The 26,993-nt window shown below is 48.8% G+C and overlaps 1 protein-coding gene across 18 annotated transcripts in view; it reads right to left on the minus strand.

Annotated features, from left to right (window-relative positions):
* Positions 1 to 26,993, minus strand: part of Lpin1 (lipin 1) — a 118,235-nt gene that overhangs the window by 7,104 nt on the left and 84,138 nt on the right. For 11 of the 18 annotated variants that reach the window (XM_006514975.3, XM_030246558.1, XM_006514978.4 and 8 more), the window contains 13 exons: positions 25,618 to 25,747; positions 22,619 to 22,925; positions 21,754 to 21,847; positions 20,850 to 21,040; positions 19,591 to 19,684; positions 18,210 to 18,279; positions 15,872 to 15,949; positions 15,637 to 15,729; positions 11,177 to 11,256; positions 6,105 to 6,231; positions 4,714 to 4,862; positions 3,949 to 4,035; positions 1,872 to 2,024 (listed from right to left, as the gene is read on the minus strand). In XM_006514975.3, the coding sequence (XP_006515038.1) occupies positions 1,872 to 2,024; positions 3,949 to 4,035; positions 4,714 to 4,862; positions 6,105 to 6,231; positions 11,177 to 11,256; positions 15,637 to 15,729; positions 15,872 to 15,949; positions 18,210 to 18,279; positions 19,591 to 19,684; positions 20,850 to 21,040; positions 21,754 to 21,847; positions 22,619 to 22,925; positions 25,618 to 25,747 (1,653 nt within the window). The remainder of the gene's footprint in view (positions 1 to 1,871; positions 2,025 to 3,948; positions 4,036 to 4,713; positions 4,863 to 6,104; positions 6,232 to 11,176; positions 11,257 to 15,636; positions 15,730 to 15,871; positions 15,950 to 18,209; positions 18,280 to 19,590; positions 19,685 to 20,849; positions 21,041 to 21,753; positions 21,848 to 22,618; positions 22,926 to 25,617; positions 25,748 to 26,993) is intronic. The other 7 variants (NM_001355598.1, NM_172950.3, NM_015763.4 and 4 more) reach the window with 1 other exon arrangement.

Consider the following 26,993-nt stretch of genomic DNA (forward strand, 5'->3'; position numbering starts at 1 on the left):
ATGCAGAAATAATCCTTATGTATCTATTTAATGAACTGATTTTTATATATGCACATGCATGCACATATTCATAATCACATAGAGACCATAAGACAACTTACAGGAATCAGTTCTTTCCCACTATGAAGGTGCCCACAAATCAAATCTAGCTCAGCAGGCTTGGCAGCAAGCACCATTACACAGACCCATCCCCCAGCTCCCAGTAACACGGAGTCAGGGTGAGTTATCAAAATAAGAAGTTAGGAAGATTATTAAAAGTCAATAGACAAACACAAAGCAATACACAAATCAGTGGATGTTTATGCATCAGAAACAGGTGAAAATATAATCATATAAATAGTGTTTTGAGACAAATTTGTAAACATCAAGAATCTAGAAATAAATATAACAAAGATATAATCAACCTTCTTGGCTAAAATTATAAAAACTCTTTGAAATATAATAGGGAAGAAAACCCTAATAAACAGACTAGATTCTTGAACTGAACGACTATATTACATTGCTGTTAATTCTCTCTAAACTGGTCTCTAGATTTATTGCATTTTTAGACAAACCATAACAGACGTGTGGAGGTTGTGAAAGCCACACAGCCACACAGCCAGCTGAGCAGTGGGGTTTGACAGGCTCGGAGGCTCCTGAGGGTGGGAAGGAAGCACTGGGCTATGTGCTCAGAGAAGCCAGCTCCGGAGCAAGTGTGTATGCGTGCGTGCACATCTGAGTGGGTGCATTAGGAAGTGTGGAGGTCAGAGGTCAGCCTCAGGGGCCACTCCTCGGGTGCTATCAACCCATGGGATCCTCCTGACAAGGTTTCTCAATGGCAAGGCTGACTGACCAGAGAGGCCCCAGGGATGGACTGTCTCTGCCACCACAGCCATCATCTCTTTTACATGGCGATGCAATATTATGACGACATCTCTTATATCCTAAGACACTGGAACTTTTGCTGAACCTCACAGTCAGAGTTAATAATATACCTTGAGGTCACTTGAGATTTAAAACTGCCATCCTACTGTGCTCAGCCTGTCTGTTTGATCTGCCTTTAAGAGACAATGTATCAGCTACCTTCCTTGCTCTGGAGTTCCTGTGTAATCGGTTTGTACAATCTAAGTTAATGTATAGCTGTAATCTTAATTTATGCACTCTTCTATGCCTCTGACCAGAGTAACCAGAGTGTGTATTTGTACGTTACAACAATAATTTCCTAAAAACAGCAAAAACAGGGGTTGAAAGCCATCTTATCCACCATAAATGTTGAGTACAACATTTAGATGTTGCTTAATAAGCAACGATATTTGTTATCTCGATCATTCAGGGTCAGTTGGAGCCAGTGAGTTGGTCCCTTGTAAAGCTCTGTTAAATATTTCTATAAAGTCTCCCTCACTCCTTCCTCAAGTGATGCTTTCTATGCTGCTCAATGAAGACAGAGCAGAAACCCTTGGTTAGGAACAGATGTGTATACATACACAAACAGGGAAAGATTCACAAGTCTGGCAGGCACAGACTCAGACATAGGACTGACAGACAAGACAGAAGACAGGGGGAGAAGGAAGTAGAAAAACCAAATCTGGGATCACTCTTGATTAGATGACACCAGGGATGATTTCTTACACTAATGGAAGAGTAACGAATTATTGGTGACTCAGAGTTTATTATGAATGCATTCAAAGTGACTGCATTTTGGTGCCTTGTGTGAGAAATCGTCAATGATTTCATATACACACATGGCTTCTAGGGCTCAAGGCAAGGACATTACCAGCGGAGTCACGTCTCCAGACCAACAGGCTACTCATCCTGCTAAGCTGGTGATGAGGAAGAGGAAGAACCAGGCTGGCCGGCAAGTCAGTGCACGGAGCTGGCTGGCTGGGCAGTACCTGTGCAAGGCGGAGAAGAGGCTGCTCGGGCTGAGCAGAAGCGGGCCCTGTGGAAGCACCGTGCCCCTCTCGTTGACCCAGTGCAGGTAGCCCCTCGTCATGTCCGCCATCCCAATGGCACGTGCCGAACAATAGAGAAACTTGTAGCCATTCCTGAAAGATACAACCCATTCACCTTGAATAGCATTATGGGATACAACTTTTTGCTCTCTCAGCCCTATGAAGAGTGGCATAGCTGCAAGTGGCCCACATGTGAAAGTCTCTCACTACATCACAGACTAGCTCTCCGAATCCTAGCTAGATAGCACTCCCTGACCATAAGCTACCATTCACCTGTTCTGCAAACCAGACCGCCCAGTGCTCCCACAGATGGGTAGTGTCTGCAGAAGCCTTGGTAAGCACACGAATGGAGTGACATTCCTGAGCTTGCGGGGGAGGGGGAAGACTCGTCCACCACTGAGAAGGGCAGCACCACAGACTGTTCAGCCCAAGTCTGTGTGGAGTCTGAGGCTCGCCCCTATCATTCCTCAGCTGCATGCTCTCAGCCCTCCTCATAGCCCAAGATGGCCAGAGATGGGGCCAAGCTCCTGATGAGGAAGAGGAAGGACCAGGCTGGCCGGCAAGTCAGCCCCAAGATGGGGCTCAGCATGGCCCTGCCCTCAAAGGGAATAGAAGGCAACTCTTGAAGGCTGTCTATCCCCTGACCGCCACAATCAGGCTGTGGAATGCCACACACACAAACACACAAACACATTTACACCACCACCACCACCACCACCATACCACACACAACATAGGATAAAAAAAAATTTTTTTTTAAACACTTAAAAGTTTCAAAGCCCACAATTAGGCCATAAATAGTTTTAAATGATTTACCACTATCAAACTTTCCAAGACAAGCATTTATACTGGGGTCATGCAGTGGTGTTAATGAAAATGTCCTCCACAGGCCCATAAGGAGTGGCATTGCATAAGGTGTGGCCTTGTGGGAGGAAGTGTGCCACTGTGGGGGCCAGCTCTGAGGTCTCAGAAGCTCAACCTAGACTTAGTGTGGCATTCATTCCTGCTGCCTGAGGATCAAGATGTAGAACTCTCAGCTCCTTTTCCAACACCATGTCTGCCTGAATGCTGCCACCATGTCTCCCACCCTGACAATAATGGACCAAACCTCTAAAACTGTAAGCCAGCCCCAATGAAATGTTCTCCTATACAAGAGCTGCTGTGGTCCTGATGTCTCTTCACAGCAGCAGAAACCCTAGGACAGTCCACTTCTCTTCCCATGGCTAGACCCACCAAAGGGAGCTTCCCTCTGTGAACCCCTGCTCATCCATAAAGACCCAGATTGAAAGCCACCCTGTCAATGAAACCAGCTGGGACACCTCTGGCCAGTGGAACCTAGTCACCCCTCAATAAACACTGGCTGCTCCATGTGATAACCCCTTGCCACCTTGTCCAGGAATTACTCGGTATCCTGGCCCTCCAGGACTGCTGCCTTCCTTCAGCTGTAAATAGATGCAGTGTCACACAAGTGGAGGCAGGGTGAGAATGGTAGTGCTGCTAAACCACAGGCCAGCCATGGGAGGCTGTGGGCAGGGGGCAGTCTTGCAGGGTCATGAAATCCTTGCCAGCTTCAACTTCTAGAAGCCAAACTTCACGGCAGCCTCCCCCTAAATGTGCATGTTCTCTATTTATCCAAACGCATGTCCTGGATTATAAACAGTGTATGTATGTAAATTCTGACTGCCTTTGTTTTCATCCCGGCGTGTACAACAGTCCTCCCCTGGCACCTCCCAGCCATCTCTGACCCACCTAGGCTTCCCTTGGGAGCTGGCAGGAGTCACTGTGCACAAAGAGTTTCCTGCCATCACCGTCCCTTCATTTCCTCTCCTTGCAGTGTCACACCCATCCCCCAACCTTGTAAGTCACTCCGTGCTTGGTGGGAGACATTGCATACCGAGTAGGGGTTCACACCCTGGCAGTTACAAGATGGGAGAAGAGAACAGACTGGATACCGAGTAGGGGTTCACACCCTGGCAGTTACAAGATGGGAGTAGAGAACAGAGCCAGGTATACTTACTGGCTTACTTTGTGGTACAGCTTTGCAATGCCCTGGTGAGTCCAATCCTTTCCCAGCGTGGGCAAAATGTGACCAAGAGTATCAGATCTAAATAAAGATGAAGACAAGCAAAAGCAAAGGGTTACTGCAGGAGGGAAAAAAATGTCCATTTGGCTTAGATTCACTACTCATGCTTCACTAAAACAAACAAACAAAACAAACAAACAACAGTATGAATGAGGGCAGTCAAGATGGCTCGGAGGGTAAAGGTGCTTGCTGCCAAGTCTAGTGGCCTGAGTTTGATCCCAGCCCTCACAGGGCAGAAGGACAGAATAGACTGTTACAAATTGATTCCTGAAGTCAATGCTCATGTGCATGCATGCATGTGCACCCACAAAAACATAAAAACCAAACCAAAAAAAAACCTAAAAGAAACAGCAGTGTGACTGAGTGAGACCCATGGTTTTCTCAACAGAAAGCCTCAGGCTCACGGAATCAAGCAAGACCACTAAGGTACGGCTATGGCGAGCCACAATGATGAAGACTGAGTTTGCCAAACCCAAGTGAAGGGCTGCTAACCATTCTAGAACAGTATTCTCCAAACCCCACCATGTTGGAGTAGGATGCCCAAAGAGAAACAAGCCACAACCCTAGTGGCAGCTGCTGAGGCCAAGGCTTTGCCCCATCTGTGCAGTTCCAGCTACACCAGAAACTGTACTGGGGTCCCACAGTGCTCCTCAGACTAAGATGAAAGCCGGCTGCAGACCGCACCACAGTCAAGCCCACCTTGTGATGGTCCCATCGATATCTGAGATGATGACTTTGTCGTCCCAATTCCACAGGTAGATGGTGCCCTCGCAGCGACAGGTGCCCTGGTACTGGGTAGTGACACTGAACACCACATCATTGGGGCCGTTCTTCAACTTCAAGCTTTTCTGAAAATAAAAAATAAAAATAAACAAACAAATAAAAACATGAACTACTTGTGTGCTTGAGCAGGGGTCTGGGTCAGGCATCGTTTGGCTCCCATCCCATAAGGACAACACTTTGGCTTTAAAGCAAACCTTTCCCCCAGTTCTACAAAGTCCTCTCTTCTGTTTCTGGCTCTAGTTCTTTCCAGGGCCGGACAAGCAACTTAAGTCAAGTCCAGCCCTCTCTAGCCCTATTTGTGCACCAGCCCCTCTTTACAAGGCATTCCGCTTCCAACATAATGCTGACTTGATCAGTACCTAGAGAGTGAGTGCAGAGTTAAGTGACAGGCAGCCAGGCTTCTCCTAAGTCACACCATTACCTAGGAAACGTAAAGTGCAATGTACAATGTGAGGACACAAATGTAAGACAGGCAAAAATGTTTGTCCTCAGAAGCATGGTTTTGCTATCATAATGACACATATTGGAAAAAGAGGCCTTTTAAATCCGTACAAAATGTAGACTGGGCTCACGCACATCACAGCAAATTCAAACAAAACCACCTTTGGTCAGGCTTGAGTCTTTGCTGGGATACTCTAGACACAGCAGCTGGCCACACAGACCCAAAGGTTGACCCAGTGTCCCCCAGGGCCATGCACGTGGCTAAACATGGAATCATCTTTGCCCATTTAAATACCATCCTGTCAAAGCCTGCTCCCCTAAATTCTTACAAACTACACAAGACTTTATTTATAGAAAAGCAGCGATATCTACTCGCTGGATGGTCACAATGTGAAATAAGTCCGGGGTGGGAAAGGCCTCATAAAAAAACACACACACAAGAGGAGGGAGGGGGACCATTTCCTTCCTATAATTCCCTAAATCCCCTCACACCTGCTTGATTTCCATCCATCTTATAGATGCGATTGGGTTAACAAGTATCTCTCAAAGCAAAAACACTCAGGAGAGGCCTTACAAAGTCTCTCAGGCACTGATAATGAGGATAAACGGGATCAGTCAAAGCTGTCTCCTCCTTCTAGGTCAGAAAAAGAGCAAGTCAGAACGCAAAGCCACGCGGAGAGTCCATCTGAACGCTGGAAACACAGGGTACCACTGAGGTGTGAGGCCACCAGCGGCCATGCTGGCATCTCAAAGGTCTAGGAAGGGCTAAGTGGGCGCAGAAAGTAGAAGGAGCCCCCAGACCTGCAACAAAGCTGTAAACTGTCTCTGGCCATGACCCGAGGAGCAGAGCCCCAGCTGAGACCTACCAGCTGCTCCGACGTGAGCCGCAGGGTCTTTTTGTAGCTGACGTTGGACAAGAGAGAGAGGTGGCTCGAACCTGATGGCTTGGCGGCTGCGTGCTCTTCATCACTGGAGGATGACTCATGCTTTATCCTGGAACACATGGTGATACAATTAGGAAAGGCATCTGGGTAACCATTAAAAATGCATTAGGCCCGAATCAATGACTTAGGCAATTGGGTCTCTTGGGTGGTCATTTGCCATATGGCTTTAGATTTATCAATGAACTCTCCTTCAATCCCCATTCATACATGGCTTCATTGTTGAGGGGGAGGGGGCCGCCTCTCCCCAGTTTACGAACCCTCATCACTCACTGTTAACTAGTGTGATTCCACTCCTGATGAGCAGAACTGCATCCATTCTGGCCCAGAAAATCACAAACGCATACACACTCTCCTGCCTTCTTTTCTCTTTCCACAGAAGGCTGAGGGCCAAGCCCTAAAAGTCCAAATGTCTCCAATCCAAACACCATCAATTCCCTCATATCCAGCTCCAAACAACTAGGGCTTAATAAGAGTTACCAGCTCACCCCTCCCCCCAAGACTCCTATGAAGTCACTGTGAGACAAGAGCTGTGACAGCACAGCATCCACAGACCAATGCCCTGCTCCTCTACTGTCTCCTTCCTCCAGGCTGGGGCAGGAAGGCAGGGAAAAACTCAGGCTGCTGTCTTTAAGTGCACCATAGAAAGCAGGTCAGTAAATTAGTTGGTCCCTGAGCTCAATTTTATGGCTTCATCTCCAAGCTAATAGTGTCTGCTCTGCCTCCTAAGTCTTATCCCCATGCGAAGTGCTTGATAGCCTTGGACAGAATGGAAAAACCCAAGTATCCCCAAAGCAGGCCTGTCCCTGATGGTCCTGGCTGGGGCTTCTACTGCTGTGAGAAAACACCATGACCAAAAACAACACAGGGAGGAAAGGGTTTATTTCAGCTTCTCACTGCCCAGTCACAAACTCCATCACTGATGGAGGGCAGGGCAGGAACTGGAGGCAGGAGCTGAAGCAGAGACCACAAAGGAGTGCTGCTTGCTGGCTTGCTCCTCATGGTTGGTTCAGCCTGCTTTCTTGTACTACAACCTAGGACCACTTGCCGAGAAATAAATGGCACTGCCCGTGGTAAAATGGGCATCTCCTACCTCAATCATTGCACATCTTACAGATTTGCCTATAGGCCAATCTCAAGGAGGTCTTTTTTTTTTTTCAATTAAGACTCCCTCTTCTAAGAGATGCTTAGGATTGGGTCAAGTTGACAAAAAATAAATACATCAACAAGCACAGCAACTCTCTCATCCCTTTATACAAAACAACAGGCACACAGAGCTCCTTCTTTCTTTACCTCAGGAAGTGCTCCTTCCAACGTCTCTCAGCTCATCCCTGCCCTGTTCCCTGGCCTGCCTTACAGTCACCTGATAGCATCCCATACAAGACTCCTCACCACGTGGTCATCAGGAAGTGATTCAAATAGCCCCATGTTGTCCAGTACCAAGTAGTCACTAAGGGGAACACTCACACAGGACCCCACATCTGTGTGGAGGCTTGGCTCTGGATGGAGCCAAATATTGAAGAAAAAAAAAAAACAAAAACAAAAAACACAAAAACAAAAACCAGATAATAGCCTGCTCTCCGTGGGCTTTTGCCTAACAAGTCAATCACTGCACAGCCATCAGGACTGGAGAAGAAGTACTCTCAACAATCCCAAAGCTTGTCAGGATGATGCCAAAGGAGACAGGCCATGTATAGGCTGCAATTCCTTCCGGTTGATCTGAGACAGACCTGAGCTCGGCTCGAGTTGGAGTACAGGCAGCAGCTGCGATCTGAACACCCAAGGTTACCAGGCCAAGGAAACATGTGCTGCGCTACTTAAGATGAATTAATTATAACTATTCCTGCCTTTCAGCCTGTTAACCTCATCCTAAAGTCCAGAACACACTCAGTCCCACCCTCCACACCTCAGGATGCAGCAGTAACAGCCATCTGAGCCCAATGCCAGATACCAGGGGACTTTTCTCTGTACCTCCGTCAGCTCTCCCCTAAAACAGCCTGCTCAGCCAAAGTCCCTTCCCGTTCCAATATCGTACAGAGCACCCAGGGCAGACACGGCCCTCAGCCACATGACACACTCCAGACAAAGGGGTCCTCGTCAAGCGGGAGGAGCCTGAAGGGCCCTCTCTGAAGAGGAAAGCTTTGGTGCTCTAGCCAGAGTAGAGTGAAGCGAGATCTGAATGTAACTGCAGATCCTAGCAACAACAGATTGATGTGTGCCTCCTCGGAGAGGGGGAGATGAGTGTGCAAGTTGGAATAGCTGTGATTTCCATCTGCCGCTCAGGAAAAGAACGGCCCACTAAATTCATGTGGCGTGCCATGTTGACGGAATACAGGGAGGGAAACACTGACTCCAACACCAAAGCGGGAGTTGTGCAGTTGGCTGCTGGCAGCTCTCTGATGGGCACGTGGACAGCGGTTGGAGGCTGCCACCTTCCAGCCCTAACCACTCTGAGTGGAACAGGCTGTTCCTAGGCAGAGCCTTCCACATCCCTCTTGAAGTGGCTCATTAAATGTCACTTGCTTTACGGTGGCTGCAAACGGCAACAAAAGGGCCCCAAGTCATTTGAAAAATCTGTGTTCGGATGAGGAACTGTGAACAACGTTTAAGTTAGTGCTTGTCACAGCACACATTTTTCAAATGGCATTTTAATTATTTGTATGGTGACAAGCTGTTTGCTCAATTATGGAACTTTGGGGACGGTTCTGTCAGTCAAGTCTGTCAATTAGAAAGACATTCCAATGCCAGCTTCTTTAAAGGCATCCACATGACTCTGACAGGAGTGGAAGTCAAGGGTGCCACCACACAGATGAAGAGATTCACATCCCTCAGGAGAGCTTCCACACATTCCACAGTCTCCGTTCCATCACGCACAAGCCAATTTCTAACTTCTTCAGTTTGATAATGGAATCCAGAACGGGGCAGAGTGGGGCTGCGTATATACAACAGGAAAGAACTTGTCCACAGTTCAGTCCAGACAGCAAGAAAGCCCACCACAGCACGCATCAACTCCCAGAGCTGTGCTCCACAAGTGTCCTGCTGTCCCTCCACCCTCAGCCCGCCCCCATGTCCCCGAGTTCCTCCATAGCCAGAAACAGAAAGGACAGAAGTGGTGATGAGACCAGCAGTGGCACCGTGTCCTCTGTGTCCCTGTCCATACTTCCTAACAGCTCACTGGGCCCCAGGGCCATCTCCTCCAGCTCTAGGCCTGGCCTGAAACAGCAGTTAAGTTTGGAAGACACCCAGCATGTGGCCCGCGCAGTACACCTTAAAATAGTTTAAAATGCCCAGTTTAGGATTGCCGTGTGTCCTTAGGTGACTACGGTCTCGCCTGGTGCGCCTGTGCATTCATTCTTGTCACAGGCTCACTGGGAACATTCCATGAGGCTGACGGGAAAGAGAGACATCAGGGTGCCTCACCCTGTGTCACAGACAGGGATGCAGAGAAGAGTCCTGACAGTCAAAGACCGGAGAGGCGACCTGACACCACCCCTGCCCCTAAGCCCTGCTCTGAGCCACGCTGGCCTTTAGACACCACTGCAGACACAGACAGAACTCTTGACCAAAATGACAGAAGACAGTGCTGAGGCTCACACTTCTGCGTGTGTGGCATCTATCCCAGGCCTGGCACAGGAGAGCACAGAGCAGCAGGAGAAGGACAAAGTGCCACCATGTGGGCACCAGGAGCAAACCCAGAGGGCCTCCTGCCGAGAGCAGCCCATCCATGCACAACACGGTGTACATTCCAGTCTTTAGTTCTCCACCCTCTTAACCCACCCCAGCCCCACCCCTAGTTAGCCTTCTCCATGGAGAATAAGGAAGCAGACCCTTCCTTGTCAATGGAACAAGCTTCTACCAATAGAGAATTCTAGAAATAAATTAGCTTAAGGTACAGAGCTGTGGCCTGGATCCAGAGGGCATGAAACCTAAGCCGGCTTTGCCTGCAACTGAACAGGCACGGGGTGCAGGGCCATCAGATCAGGTAGATTCCATGTTCTTAACATGGCCAACCATAATGGGCTTGGCCTCCAAGGCACAAAATTGATGAAGATGTGGATGGGGCCCTCGGTGACTCTGTCCATGGGTTCTAGCTGCTGAGTAAGAAATGCAGTCTCTGGTTCCCTAGGAACAGGAAGGACGCAATGGCCAGGTATCAGTGTGTCAGTGTGATACTATCCCATGTCAACCTCAGTGCCAGCATCAGCATCAGCGTGGATGAAGGACATCGCCCTCACAGTCAAGGCACCCTCAAGTCCTACAGAGACTGCCCTGAAGACAGAATGCCACACGCTGACTACGGCACCGAAAGCCAACCAGGGGCTGAAGAGATGGCTCAGTGGAGTAAAGTGCTTGCCATGCCAGCGTGAGGGTCTGCGTGGGGGTCACCAGCATCCACTTAAAACCCAGGCTCAGCAGCTCACTATAATAATACAATCCCATGGCTGAGGCTGGGGGAGATGGAGACAGGGCTCAATGGCCAGGTCTGAGTCCTGTGAGGGATCCTGCCTCAGAAAACAAGGCAGAAAGCGGCAGAGGAAGACATCCTTTAAAGTACAGAGCTGTGGCCAGGAGCTAGGGAACAAGCCTAAGCCAGGTTCCCCCTGTAAATGAACCAGCGCACAGGGAAGCCATCAGCAAACGAGGAAGAGTCCAGTGCTGACCTCTGACCTCGCACATGCACTCCCAGGCAAGTATACTTGCATGTGTGCACTGTGCACGCACACACACACACACACACACACACACACACACACACACACACACACACACACACACACATGCCAGGGCCAGTAGAGACATTCTAGCTAAGTATCTTGATGAAGACTCACATTTACCTTGAACCTCAACTATCAGAGAAGCTGCATATTCTGGCGCAAGGAGAAATAAACCATCCAAATAAACCGCTCCCAGTCTCGGTCACCTATTGACTCCAGGGGAACCCGGGCCTAGGATGTGGGCCACTGGCTGTCCTCATCGGGGTCTACCCCCCGCCATACCTGGTGGCCAGGCCAAGCTGGGCAGGCTGCTCTCCGGTATTGTGGCCTTTCCCAGTCAGGCACTGTTCAGGCTTGCTTTCCTAGAGAAAAGAAAAGAGGCCATCAGAGACAGAGGAAAGAGAACGGACTCTCCAAAGCTCGGGTCCCACCAAAGGGCTCCCTAAGGCCCAGGCACATCCAGGATGGGACACAGAGAGAGAGAGAGAGAGAGAGAGAGAGAGAGAGAGAGAGAGAGAGAGAGAGAGAGAGAGGGAGGGAGGGAGGGAGAGAGAGAGAGGGAGAGAGAGAGAGAGAGGGGATCTGGCGGGATGTTTGTTCTGGCAGGTCCTCATTACCTCCTTGCCTAGAAATATCCTAAGATCAAGCTGAGAAACATTTTTTGACAGCAATGAGTCTGTTATCCGTAAGTGTTCCTGGCACCCGACCAAACGCCATCATCCCTGTCACAGAAGTGAATGCTTTATCAGGGTTGCCTGGATTCCTGAGCATTTTCACAGTATTTTCTTCTAATTGCCAATAGAAATGTTCAAAAATATTTGCACACCATATTTTTCTCGGGGAAAATGAGAACGCATTTCTCTCTTCCAAGGCAGCGTAATCCTAAAGGGATACGGTTCTTGGATATATGGGAGAGAGCCTGGTGTGTCTAAGAAAATCCTGGGCCCAGGCCCATGCATGGCTTGCGTTTGTGAACCACAGGGCAAGCCAGCTGACTCCTCCAGCCTCGCTCCCTCTGCCTCTCAAACACTGGGCTGACCCAGTGGCTGCTGATGCTTCCAACAGAAAGCCTGACACACCAGGGAGGAATCAGGGAGGGGACGAGACAGGGGCAGGGGACTACCACTGAGTCAGAAGAGGCCAGAGAACATGTCAACAGATGAAGGAGACACAGTGAAAACACCTTTGTGTATGTCCTTTGGTCAGGAGACAGGTTAATTACTTCCACTGTCATGTTTTAGTAAAGCAAGCAAGTTAGGCGGGGCATGAAGGCTCATGCTTAAAATCTCAGCACTGGGGAAGATGAGACAGGAAGACTGCTGCAAGTTTGTGGTAAGTGAGGCTCTAAACAGAGACTCTCAAGGGAAGTGATGTTAAGTCAAGCTAATAATAAATATCTTAAAGTAGCACACTGGAAACTAGTTTGAAATATTCCTTCAGCTGGCTGGCTGGGTGGCTGGGTGGCAGGGTGGCAGGGTATCTGGCTTGGTGGCAGGGTGTCTGGCTGGGTGGTAGGATGGGTGGCAGGGTGGCTTGGGTGGCTAGATGGGTGGATGGGTGGATGGATGGATGGATGGATGGATGGATGGATGGATGGATGGATGGATGGATGGATGGATGGTTGCAAGGGTCTTGTTAAGTAATTCCTAGCTGGCCTGACACTCACTATATAACACGGACTGGTCTCCAACCTGTGGTGATTCTCCTGCCTCTGCCTCTGGAGTATCCCGGCCACAGGCAAGCAATGCCACACCCAGCTTTACTATGTAGGCTTTTTTGTTTCTGATTGTTCAGTTTTTTGGCATTTCCTTTTGTTTTGTTTTGTCTTGGTTTGGTTTTGAGACGGGGTCTCACTATGTGGCCTTGGCTGACCTAAAACTCACTAGACCACTCTAGTAGACCAGGCTGGGCTCGAACTCATAGAGAGCCACCTGCCTCTGATTCATTAAAGCCATGCACCACCATGCCCGGCTGCTGTTTTCTTTTATAAGATAAAAGCAACAGACATAGCCAGTTATGTATTATCGACGGAATGATTTTAAGTAAGTGACTTGGCCACCACAGTTAAGAACTTTTCATTAGGCTAATTTGGAAATAATTTCCATTCTTTAGAGAAACATTTATTTCCATAAATGCACCTTCCTTCGCTGGAATTCCCCTTAATTCTAACTGTTGAGAATCTAGGAAACCTACAAATAAGAAGTCTTTGAAGTGTACGCCTTCCTGAAATTCTAGAACATTCTGCCCTCTGGTAAGGAAACTGAAAAGCCCTTTATGCTTGAGTCCACTGCAGGATGGCGTCTGTGCTTGTGCGGACTTGCACAAACGCTTGGAGATAAGGCAGCAGGCGGCAATATGCAGATGCCCGAGCAGCACATCAAAGAACAACTGGATCTGCATACAGCTCTTCAGGGCACCTTCTCCCTTTAAACTCACAGAATCAAGTGAGCTCAGTGACATTGCTGGTAGTGTTTTTTTCATACTACCTTCCAGAAACAACCATCGCTCAGTAAGAACATACCACACCCCTCCACCAGCTCCACAGGAGGCAAAGCTGTAAGAGGTTTCTGTCTTCCTGGAACTTAGGGTGTGGAGGAGGTAAGAAATATTAGTCAAATGGTCTCACTAATAAATGTATAGTTATAAATCCTGACAAAGTTCAGGAGGGAGAAGGTCATGGCCTACAAAACCAGCAACAGCAGGCTGGGTTAATCTGACACAAAAAAAGAGTTAAGTTGCTGGTTAATTGAGTGAAGAGAGATCAAAGGGATCCCGACAGCAGTAGTTAGAGGAAAGAGCATGTGCAACTCTTTGCAGGGGCAGAGTTGATTCTGGTCACGAAGGCTAAAGGATAGAAGGAAGGCGATGATAGGATAACAAGAGAGGACAGAGCTAAAACATACAAGTACTTTAGGATAATGAAGACCTTGGTCATCACTGTAGGAGCTCTGAAAAGCCACTAAAAAGGTTGAATCAGGAACTGAAGAAATGACTCAATAGGAAGAGAGCACTTGCTTCACAAGCAAGAGGGTCTGCATCAGTTCTCAGCACCTGTGAAAAAGTAGGGCCTGGCTAGGCATGCCCGTAACTCCAGATCTGTGGCAGGAGGAGAGGAAGGCTCACCAGAGCTTGCTGACGGCCAACCTAGTTCCAGGTTCCAGGCTCAGTGGGAGACAGGGTCTCAAGGAAATGGGGAGAAAAGGAACAGAGAGGACACCCAGTACCCTCCTCTGGCCTCAAGCACATACCAGACACACACACACATATACAGAGGGCTGTGTACGTTACCATGCACACATACAGCACAGATACACACACACTCACATACACATACATACACCACACACACAAAGATGTGCACACTACCACACATGTACATACATGTACACATCAATAATGAAAAAAGTTTTGATCAAGGACCAACATAAATTAGGATCACCACCTTAAACAAACCAATCCAACTCGATACAGAGAACGAGAAAGAGGAGGCAAGGGTGGGCTCCACACACAGCTGGAGAGCAGCCTGGAAGAGGGGGAGGTGTTCTGGACTTGTGGGAGAGCAACTAAGGGGAAATGCTCAAATTCGAGCAACACTTATTCCGTATCCTAACAAGCCTCCAAGGAGAGAATATGAATAAAGACCATGTCCAGTCACAGACGTCCAGTGGAGCCATTCCCAGCCCACTGCTCCCACAAAGGGACACCCTGAGTGTGCCTGAGAGCACCTCACACCTGCATGCCTCAAAGCTTCTGCCTCACTGGCTAATTGACAGATGGGTGTGGAACACAAACGACCGTCTGGTTTGTCTGGCCTGGAAACAAGAAATCGAGTCACCCTAGAGGCATGAGTGAATGCTGGAGGAAAACCAAGTGGTGAAAACAGAAGAGAAAGGACCCTGCATACAGCATGTAGCTGGCCAGAGGAAAAGCAATTGAGAGAGAGGGGAGAAAAGCCAGGAGAGCCCTGAGTCTGGAGGCCAAGCAAGGAAAGTGCTCTGGACAGGAGCTAAGAGATGGAGAGAGACCAGGAAAAGCAGGGCCTTTCCCAGGATCTCAAGCAAAGCCACGTGTATCCAATCTGCCCCTTCAGGGACATGACTACAGGGGCTCAGTCATGAGCCATGGCAAGTCTCGCCAGCACTACCCTCATCAGCATAATGTGTTTAAAATATAAGTTATGGCGAAATCCTCCTGTGACGGTTACTACTGTTAACTTGGCGAGATCTAGGATGGGTTAATTGTGAGTGGCACCATTCATGGCCTGGAGTCCTGGACTGAACACAGAGGAGAAAGCCGGTTGAGCCAGCACCAGCCTCCCTCTCTCAATGTGACCGGCTGCTTCAAGCTCCTGCTGCCTTCACATCTCCACCATGATAGGCCGCACTTTCCATAATCTGTCAGCCAAAAAACGTTCCACCTCCCTTAAGTTAGTTGCTTGTGGGGATTCTGCCCCGGCAACAAGACATGCACCTAGCACATCTTCTTCTTTACTCATAAGGAAACCCCAGGGTGGGAAAACAACTTGACTTGGATCTGCAAGCCAGAAGGTGACAGAGCCAGGCTCTGCTGGCCTCTCCTCCTTCCTGTTCACCTTCTACCTGTGGCCCCTTTGCAGTAGGGCCAGCTCACCGAAACCCGGTATTACGTGTGTTTATTTCACACCTACAAACAGACAGAAGTAAACCCGACTACACCAGGCCAAACCTCACTGGGTGCAACCCCACGTCACTCTCTCCACTCACCTCTTTGATTGTGGCATTTCTTCCTCTCCAGGAAAACCACCATCTTCCTCCCTTTTTGGGCATCTTATCTCTCATGATGGATTCCACAGTGGCCTGTTTTAAATGGATGGTAACATAAATAATGGAACCAAAAAAAAAAAAAAAATCAACTTAGCAGGACCAAAACAAAAGAAAACATACGTGCAAATCAAAGTCGGAGGCGAAAAGCAAACAAATGAAACAGAACACAACATACTGTGGGTGGACTGAAAATTTTAGAAAGGCAAAACCTAATGGCGTCCAAAATCCCGTGGAGGTAACTGAGACACGAAGACTTAAGAAGATGGGAAAAGAAGCAACGCACAACAAACAGAATACAACACAGCAACAACAGGGAAGAGAGGATTAGAAATCATTAGTGGTTAGTAGATCTTAAGTGTTCACAGTACAATGGCTGATTACAGTACTACTAGCTTCAATATGGCGACTATAAAATAAAACAAGAAAAGGAAAAAGTGGTCGCTGCAGCACAGGACCAAAAAGTTGCACGGCTGCCGCCAACACAGTCAGTCAAAATGCACGGCTGCCACCAACACAGTCAAAATGCATGGCTCTTTTTTTTTTTTTGTAAATTTAAGTTTTCAAAGTTTGACCAACTGAGGTTTAGCAGATTGATTTAAAAATCAAAGATTAAAGGTAAAATTCATGTGGATACCTTGCATACAAAGCTTGATGGGGGGATTAGACATAAAATAGTCATTTTGTAAATAATTCTAACTAGCAATGCCTGGCTTAAGGCTATTTGGGGGTCAAAGCCAATGTTATCTACATTTCCCTCTTCCATTTAGAAGCAGCCATTACCTCAGCTAACGGAGAAATCTCAGAGTGGAGAAACTAAGTATTTCAATCTAACAGGACATGGGTAGGTAGATAGATAAATGATTCATAGATTTATATTCAGATATGCAATTCGTATTTAAGAGATCCGTAACTGACACAGAAGGCAGACTGAGTCCACTCAAATGCAAAGCGTGCATACAATGCTCATGGACAGCACAGCCTTCAGAAATATCGTCCTCTCTCCACCTCCACCCCTGCGAGTTCATCCACAGAGACAAGCTATACAACCTAACGAGAAAACCTAACAGGATATGGTCCACCAACAAACAAAAACAGCCAAGAAAATCCTCGGACAGGACTACAGTAAGTAGGTATTGGGTGTTAAATCTACAACAATCCAAAAAGTTCCATGTTGGTTCATGAGTAAACACATCACTGGGACAGAAAATAAAGTTCAGATTAAGAAACTAGCCTCAATTCATAGGTAAATGGGGCAGCCACCACCAACCATCAAGCAGGCTACCTAACAAATGACACTGGGGTGACCCTAAGGTGATTCTGAACTTGAGCAACTGCCTCCTTCCAAACTGTGGTCCGGAACCAGGCTGCAACATATTCAGAGAGGTTTGGGGGAGTGCACTCAGTTCCAGAGACAAAACCCCACTTGCCCTGTACCATTCACGCTCATTCCGCTGCTCTGCCGAGAACCAGTTTAGAAGTGATCAAGCTTTGAGCAATGAAGCATGAAGAGTCTGTCCTACCTCCATTCCTACTCTGGGCACTGTTATATAAGGAAATGTGTGAAGCACGGTCACCAAGACCATTTTAAAAGTGCTAGTTATGTAACCAACAGCATAACAAAGGCTAAATACTACATTGAAAACCAGTTCTGTGTTAGAGGAACAGTGTTAGCAGAGCCCCGAACCCCTAACCCACTAGATCACAACCCTCGGGGACTGCACTCCGCAGCCCATGGGCTTCGTCATCCGTAAGCTGTGCCTCAGCTACAATACTGAAAAGGGCTACCAAACACACAGCCACCACCACAAGCTACAGCACACACAAAAGGCACACCCAGGCTAAACAAAGTGAGATTTGACCTCCAAAACCTCAGACTTGGGAAAGATCTAACAGACTGCAACAGCCTTGGCTGTCAGGAACCAGCCCGTCTAAAACTGTGACTCCACAGCCCAAAGAGCATGCCCAAAATCTAGAAGGAAGACGACACAGAAGACATGAGCAATTCTAGGCAAGTGGAGAAGGAGGTGAACACTGTGGGGCTGGCAGGGCTGCCTTCCTCATCCAGCTCTGGCTTGCAGCCACTCCCCTGTTCTCATACGCAGGCCAGGAGCTACTCGAGTCCCATCCTCAGCCCTGCCTTGGAGGAGCAGCCACTGGACTGGCTTCTTAGAGACACCTGTTGACAGTCATGACCTGTGCATGTGCCCCGGGGTCTACTCCTGCCTTTCCACAAGTATGCTTTCCCTCTGCAACTTCCCTTGTTTCTGCATCCTGGTGTGTGCCACTCTAGGTGTTGGGAGTGGGAGCAAGAACCTACATTACCATGATTTACAAACTCTTGCCCTGGTGAGGGAGGGAAGTAGGGTCAGGTGCAAGAGAGGGAGATCGGAAACACTGACATGGGAACTCCTGAGCATCAAGACACCATGGCCTCAGGTTTCCCAAGTCAAGCTACGATTCCCCATTAACCTGTCCCTCCCCAAACCCCTTTTCTTAATCATGTTAGCGCTCACCTTTGGCAAAGGTTTCTGGAAAGCCTGCATCGCCAGAAGTAGAGGAGCTGCTGTTGTCCAGTTGTAATACCTAGCGAGACAAGGAAATGGTGTCAGAAGAGGGGGCCATGTCTACTGTCACGTGGGATGTCACAGAACAGGTGGACCCCAGTGATGCCTTTCACCAAGACTTCTGCACTGATCCTGTCTACACAATGCCTCCCTCCCTCCTGTTCACCTCACAGCTATGGTGAGGGTGGAGGATCAGCAGCAGACAAGGTGGTGAGGGTGGACAGACAGACATGCCACTAGCTGGGCAGCAGCCAAGTCCCACTGTGATCCTTGCTCCAAGCCATGACCTACTGACCTCCATGGAAAAGGGACAGGCAACTACTCCATAACCTCCTGAGACAACACATAAAAAAGCCACTTGTCACCTCATCTCAGTGGGGAAAGTCTACCAACAGTCAGTAGAGGTCACTGCACACCACAGACCTCGGATGGCAATAAACTAACATCTCTAAACTTAAGGGCAGCTGTGCCTATGCATAGGACCAGATAGTCAAAGCCCCAGAGTCTGGGCACCACCCCTGACACTGTCAATTTCAACTTCTGGTGCAAGCACATATTAAAATTCCCAAGATGGGGCTGGGGCGACAGCTCAGTAAGTAAGGTGCATGCCCTCAAAGACTCTGACTTCAGATCCCCAGCTCCCACATTAAAAAGCCAAGCCTGGTGACACAGACCTGTAACTCCAGTGCTAGGGAAGTGTGGAAGCAGAGGGATGCCTGGGGATTGCCTGTCATCCAGTCAGGCCAAACCAGCAAGTTCCAGATTCAGTGGGAGACCCCATCTCAAAAATAAGGTAGGAGACTGGGTATGGTGCCAACCACCTTTAATCCCAGCAACTAGAGAGGCAGAGGTAGGCAGATCTCAGGGAGTTTGAAGCCAACATGGTCTACATAGTTCCAGGACAGCTAGGACTACACAGAGAGACCCTGCCTCAAAAAAAAAACAAAAAAAAACAAAAAAAGATAGAGTGCTCAAAGATGACAGATAATGTGTACCTCTGGCCTCCTCATACATACATACATACATACATACATACATACATACATACATATGACACATGCACAGACACACCATATATACACACCACACATATTTACTTACATAAAACACACACACACATACACGTGCACACACCGACAGACACCGACACACACACACACACACACACACACACACACACACTCCCCAAGACTCGCAATAATCTCAACCCAGCAGCTGCATGGGAACATAAAATTTTCCAAATGATAAAGGGCAACAGTTAAGTTTAACAAAGACTTTGTTAAGGCCTGACGGAAGGCCTGACACGGTGCCACTGTCAACAAGAACTCACTTATTGCCAACCTTGACCACGAGGTTGGGGTCATCGATGATAGCAGGGTTGTCGGCAAATTGCTGATATGACACGGCTTGTTCCAAAAATGCATCTGTGGTAGCAACGGTAGGACAGGAGGGGGGAATCACAAAATGTGTTTCTTAAAGAAACAGGCCAATTTTCAGCAGACTCATCCCCATGTTGTTTCCCTGGGAGGTTACAAACAGCACTACAGACAGTCCTACAAATCCTACAAAATACAACAGGAAAGAGGGAGCCCGGCTTGATGTTTTAATTGGGGGGAGGGGGTATTAAGATATCAACAAACATGGGAGTGGAGCCGGCATGTAGAAGCGGAGAATGTTTACCAGGGATGCCAGCTTGAGTCACTTTCGCTGTGGTAACCTGAGACAAGTGACTGAACTCCCAGGCCTCAGAGACCGTGCCCTTAGCATGTGCATCATGGTCCTTTAAGTGAGGGAGGATGGCACTCGGCATCCTGCCCAAAGTGAGGCCTTGGGCAGTGTTGGCAGCTGCACGGCCAATGACTGTCACCTATGCCAAGTGCGGGAGCTCGAGCCCTGTAGGGCCTGCTGCTGACCACGCTCATTCTCGCTCATCCTTGGAGGTGCCAGCCTCCCCAAGCTCAGGGCAGGCCCTCCAGGTGGGAATGCTATGGGAGCAGAAGGCCCAGAGAGCCTCTGAGGGTCTGGCTGAAGACACTGACTTCCTTCACCTTCCCTGCCCAGTGGGGCCATGCCTTGGGCCTATCATGGGGTGCCCAGACCTTTCTTTCCAGTATGGCAGACGGTGTGCGTAAATCACTAAGGCCCTACTAGTAGTGCAGCCTCTGGAACCCAGGAGGGGAACATTTCCAGAATTCCCCAAACTGACTCAACCGCCCTCTCCCTCCTCTAGGACCTGAGATTTCACACACACTCCCAACATTACAGAGCTACTGATGTGACCCCTACGCTGTCCCCCAACAGGATTGCCTTGAACACTCTTCAGGGCTGGCCCTGGACACAGGGGACACCCACTTGTGCTCACGATCATCTCTGAGAATAAACAGCCCCAACAGCCTTCTTGCTGCCTAAAGGCCCTTGCACCCTGACAAAATTCTAACTGTAACCAGACTCGTGTGGGGCCAGAGACCGGTGAACCTTCCTCTTTCTCTCCAGCTCACCCAGGAGCTGGAGAACTGATCCTAGAGTTCTCAGCTCCCGGATCTTCTGACCAGTGGCCACAAGAGGGTGCTGTCCCATACAGCCTAGTACCTTTGGTGATCTCTCTGTGGTCACTGAGGCCACCGCAGAGGGAGATGGCGATGGATGGCAGGTCCCTCAGGCTGTCGGAGGTGCTCTCCACACCACTGTCGATGCCCGAGCCTCCCACAGACTGTGGTGACTGGTTGGCTGACCTGGCTCCGTTGTCACTGGCTTGTTTGGGGAGCCCACCAGGATCCCCACTGAAAGGAGAGAGAAGCTGTCCTGAGCATCCCGCCTTCCTCACTCTGACTATTATACCAAATGACCCTCCAGACAGCTGCACCAAAAAGGAGCAATTGCTACCTACCACCTCAGGGCAGCTTTGCCATCAACACATCGGAATAGACGTCAAAGTAAAGGCTGGCTCAGGAGGGCCTGTCACATTCTCCTGTGATACTCCAAACCTCAGTGAAAGTGTGTGTGTGAGAGGCCACTGTTACCCACCAGAGCACTGGCTCTCCTTATATCCAAAGGGACCCTCTCTCTGTCTCTCTCTGTCTCTCTCTGTCTCTCTCTGTCTCTCTCTCTCTCACTCACTCACTTAGATGGTGGGCCACTGCTCACTGCAACCCAGACTCAGGCTCCTTCATGGAATAGCCTTGAACTCACATTCCTGTAGAGAGGGTACAGGGCAGCCACATGTCCCTACACACACACACACACACACACACACACAGAGAGAGAGAGAGAGAGAGAGAGAGAGAGAGAGAGAGAGAGAGAGTGTCTTAAACTGGCCCTTCTCAGACTACAAAAAATGGTATCATCCATTATGACAGATAGTGATATGATAGCTCAACCCTGCAATGCAAGCCCTCAAGAAGTTGAGGCAGCAGGACCACCACGATTCAAGGATACCCTAGACTTGAATCCAGTCTAAAAATAAAGTAGTCTGAGCAATGAAAAGAACTTTTACTTCTTGGGGAAATACAGGGCTGCCACTTCAGGGTCCATGTCCGTGAGGTCGTCCAGATAAACACCATCAGCTCCAAGGTGTCGGCTCCGTTTATCTGAAAGAGTACATGGAATGGATCAGAAATGTGTTAGCCCAGAAACCAACTCAGGAGCTCCATCTCCAAGAACAGCGTCCGAGCCCAAAGTGCAGTACCATGGCTGCCTCCCCGTCCCCTCCCTTTCCCCGTGCCCCTCCCCGCATGAGCCACACACCGAGATGCCAACAAGTGCACTGCAGAACTCCCTTCTGCACGTCCCAGAGGGAGTGACATCACAGCACTCATCCACAGAGGGCCTGACGGGTTTTAGTCCCTCAACAGTAAAGCTGTCGCTATGATTACCTTAATTGATAGCTGCAGACAACAAAACCTTGCCTGAACACTTCCCTGCTGACACTCTAAGACACAGCATCCCTATGGCTGCATGATGGGTCCTGGGGCACTGTGTTCACAGACTTCCTCTCCACTTCATGCTGGGAACTGTGTGGCTGGCCCATACCAACCCACAGTGCTGCACAGTGCTACCTGGCTAACTGGGGTGAGGCTGTGTCATCACTACTTGGCACCGGTGTAAGCTGGTCAGACATCACTGTCCCTGTCACGGTTGGGAACCACGGATCTCTAACACTGCTAAGCATGTCTGGCCTCACACTAGGACAAGGGGCACTCAATCTCCTCACGAGTCGAGAAAGCACAGGTTGAAGATTAAACACAACAGATGCCGTGGGCCTGGGTCTTCTGTGATATATTTGAAACTTTGCATGAGGCTGGAGTGTCTCTGGTGTGCAGCCTGGAAGTACGTGGGGAGCCCCATGCTCGGCTTCATACCTTTCTTCCTGGAAGGGGAATCTGTCTTGCTCGACGACTGTGCGGTGTTGGGATATGGGGCCTTGAGCTCTTCGGCCACGGGTGAAGGTGGGGCTGCCGCCCCCAAGGACTCGAGATCCTCCTCGTTCACAAACTGCATTTCCGTCTGGGCCTTACTCTGGTGGATGAGCAGTCCCCGGGCCATTGTTGGCGACTGGTCACTAAAAGTATCTGAAGACTCGCTGTGAATGGCCTGAAAATTCATTTTATCAGGAGTCTTCCGGCTCCCTAAGGGGCTGGACTCTTTCATCTTGTGTGGAGAAGAGGACTAAGGAAGGAGAGACAAAAGAGGGAAGGGGGCTTTGAGGAATGCTGAAAGCCCAGGCAAAGAGAAAAGCTAGGAAGTTAAACAACAGGAGGTCAGTTAACAGTCCGTGGCACCCGCCTAGAGAACCCAAGAGCAGGATCTCCGAAGCTTGCAGAGAGAACATCGTGGCCCTGGTAGCTTCTCTTTCTCGTGGCAAATGCTGCCCCAAACACATGGGTCCCAGGTTTTCACCTGCATTGCCAAGGCTGAGCAGCCAGAGAGCACACAAGTGTCTTTGGGAGGGGTGGCATGGCACGGTGGGAGCTGTGGACACTTGGGTCCAAAACTGAATCGAAGACAAGGAGGAGGGACACTGTTGCTGGCTATGACAACTCTGATCCATCTACCTCGTGTGCACCTTCACGGGGCCATCCCTGCTGCAGAGCAGGAGCCCCCGCCCACACGGGAAGTGGGTCTCACGGTAGGACATCCTTCAGAAATGAGAATAAATGCATCCCATCTATGCAGGACAGTGTGGGGAAGGGATCCTGCAAGAGCAATCTCTGTTACCACAGAGCAGGAGGGTGGGCACTCAGCATGGACAGCAGCTAGAACGGGTAAGGCTCTCCCTGCTGCTGGCCACGCGCAGTCTCTCTGGGACCTGGGATCAGGATGCATCGATATGCACCCACTGTGCAAATACAGAGCTGCTTACTTAAAACCTGCATCTCTCTAGACACACCTATCAGATTTCACTAAACTTTCTCCCCAAAAATGGGACTGGAGAAGACATGGTGGTGATCAGTTTGCACCAGAGGGAATTTACCATGCAGACATCTGCAGTTACAAAAAAAGGAAGACAAACGAAAACTGATGCGCACAGGCAGGCCCTCCCTAGCTGATATCCCTGGGCCCCTCACAGACAGAACCAGGCCACGGTAGGTAGATCTGCAGTTAGAGCTGCTTGGCCAGAAGCAGCCAGGTCTGCACTGTCACACTAGCTCTCCAGCAACTGCTGAGGGGGATGTGTTAGGATGGCTGGCTGGACCAGTCCTGAGGCTCACAGACAGAGATTAGAACTCTCCACAGAAGCGCAATACAGCCTGGAAGGGGAAAGAAGCCACCCATAACCAGCCACAAGAGACCCACTCTCTGCATTCACTCATGCACTCATTACATGCACTGAACGGAACTTCAAGGGACCATAATATCCTCTAAGAACCTTGTGATATAGATTTAATGTATATGTAAACGTGTGTGTGTGTGTGTGTGTGTGTGTGTGTGTGTGTGTGTGTGTGTGTGTGTGTGTATACATACGTATTAGATATATCATAGACAGGGTCTTGCTATGTAGAACTTGCAAGACCAGGCCTATCTCTGACTCCCCCTCAAGTGTAGGGATTACAAGAATGCACCACCATATCCAGCCTTTATGATTTATTCTTAAAGGTGGAAATGAAATCATTTAAGATGTCTGTAATGCGCTGAAATATGAGGCACAGTGTCTTGAAACAAAATCCTGTCATCCTGTGTTCTTGGAAGTGTGCCTGATTTATTTATATATATATATAAATGTATATGTAAATATATATGTATGTATATGTGTGTGTATATATATATGTGTGTGTGTATGTATGTATATGTATATGTATATGTATATGTGTATGTATATGTATATGTATATGTATATGTATATGTATATATATATATATTACCAACTGTATATGTGAACTTTACAGGGTGAGAAGATGAGAAACCGAGGCACACCCAAGAAGGAAGAAAGGGAATACTGAGCTGGAGAGATGGTTCGTAAGTTGGGTTCCCAGTACCCACATCTGGTAGCCCAAGCTACCTAATCATAGCACACTACCTGGGACTCCAGCTCCAGGGAATCAATGCTCCTGGTCCCCTTGGGCGCTTGCATTTATATGCAAATGCACACCATGTACATCATTACAAAATATTTTTTAGAGAAGACTTGAGGAAGTGACTTCACACACCATCTCTTTCAGCTTATCTGTCTATTCATATATTTTACTGATAAGGATATGCAGGCTTCCCCATGTCCAAGATCACCTTGCTGTCAAGTGCAGTGGGGAACTCACACCCAAGGCAATGCGCCTCCCAGACCCTCCTGGCCTCTACCACACGGAGGTTTTCTCCATCTCCTCCGGGGTGTACAAAGGTTTAGGATCAAGACCTCACCAACTAGATGTTAGAACTATTCCCCACTGATGAGCTGCAAGCTTCGCACACTGCGGTCCACTGGCTTCTTCTCGTCCTTACACCGCACACACCCCCATCTCAGCCCCAGTGGCTTCTCTCTACAGGAGAGCCTAGCCTTCCTAGATAACAGCATTTCTTCCAAGGGGCTCAGATTGCACCGCTCCATTCCTACGACATGATACCTCTCTAACCACCATGGGCCTTGGGGAAGTAAGGCTGCAAAGAAGCTAGGGTCTGTACACAAGCTGCGTTATCTTCTTTACTGACTTTGCATTTTTATATTTAATATATATTTTATATTATATTTGCGATATACAGTGTAGGTTCTTTTGTTCAAAATACACAGCCACACCCTGCCCAGAGGCACACTTGCTGAGTCAGCACCCCGGGAGTCCATCCCTTTACAAAGCTGGGATGGTAATTCCACACAGATGGAGCTAACTTACACACCCTCGATGCACCGTAACACTGAGATTCAAAGGCTTACCTTTGCAGCCTGTGGCAATTCACCCCACAGCCAGAGCATTTCCAGGTTATTCTTTGGCGTCAACCTGTCTGCAGACTTACTGACCAGCTCAGAGTCACTTTTTGGTGTTGAGGGCCGGGAGCCTGAAGGACTTAAGGAAACACAAAACCATGATTTGAATGGGGGGAAAATCAGAAAACAACAACAACAGCAGCAAAACAACAAAGTAAAAAATAAAAAACCTTTGGTTTTGTCTCAGAGTCAAAGGTTCTAGTAACCCAGAAGATACGTCCCTGGGGCCGTTCCCTCTGACAAGCCTTCCTTTGGCCACTAGAGGTCACTGTTTACCACCTCTAACAAGGTAACAAGGTGGCCAGCCTTGTAGCCAAACTGAAGGACAGTAAAAGGAGCTATAACTTGAGAGGTGAGGGGGATAGAATCAGAAATGGAAATTCTCAATAAACTAAAGAAAGGAGGAGGAGAGAAGGAGGAGGACGGAGAAGAGGAGGAGGACAGGGGAGGACAGAGATGAAGAGGCGAAACAATCAGAGGGGCAAAGAGAGCAAAAGTGGGGAAGGGTTCTTGGGTACAAACTGCTGTCCTTTGTCACACACAGGCTTCTCACCCGTGCTCTCACTTTCCTAGCAAGCACCAGCTCTCCAGCAGGTGCAAAGGGGTCCTGACCAGCTGACACTGTATCCCAGGTTTAGACACTGGCTTTGAGAACAAGGAAAACACCCTGTGTGCCAACTTCACTACACTGGATCACCAGGCAGCTGTCTCCAGGAACCTATCAAACAAAGGCTTTCTGTGTCACCTCACTGTGCTGCTCCTAAGTGACAGTGACGCGCCTCCATTCCACGGCACACATTTTTACTTCTAACATTTGAACCAAGTCTCATGTCTGTTCGGCCAAATTAACGGGCCAAAAGTATCAATGCAGACCCACGATTCTCACAGACACCAAGCTACAAGGCCGGAAGAAATGTCATAGTTCTCTTTCTTTTTATTCTCCCACACCACTTCCCTCAAGAGGAACATAGCAGCCCTTTCACACAAAGCAGGAAATGGCTTCTCTACAGCCCCTATCCGTTCCCCTGGCTGTGCCAAATCTCACTTATCTGAGTCCCATTGCCAACTCAAGATGGCACTTCCTGTTGGTTAAAGAAGAGCCCCGTAGTGCACACAACTCCGTGGCCAAGTGAACTTGTATCTATTTGAGAGATTTTCTACATAGCTAGCCTGGCCTTGTATGGTGCTTCCATAAAGCCAGACCTCAGGCTCTTTGACCCTCGTTTTACAGTGAGGCACAAAGGGCTTCCCCCTTCCCTTGGCACCCGCTGACCACTGATCTTCCCAATGAAAGCACACTACCATAGGGCAACCCTCATGGTCTA

This window comes from Mus musculus, chromosome 12 (genome assembly GCF_000001635.26).
Source record: "Mus musculus strain C57BL/6J chromosome 12, GRCm38.p6 C57BL/6J".
Classification (NCBI taxonomy): Eukaryota; Metazoa; Chordata; class Mammalia; order Rodentia; family Muridae; genus Mus; species Mus musculus.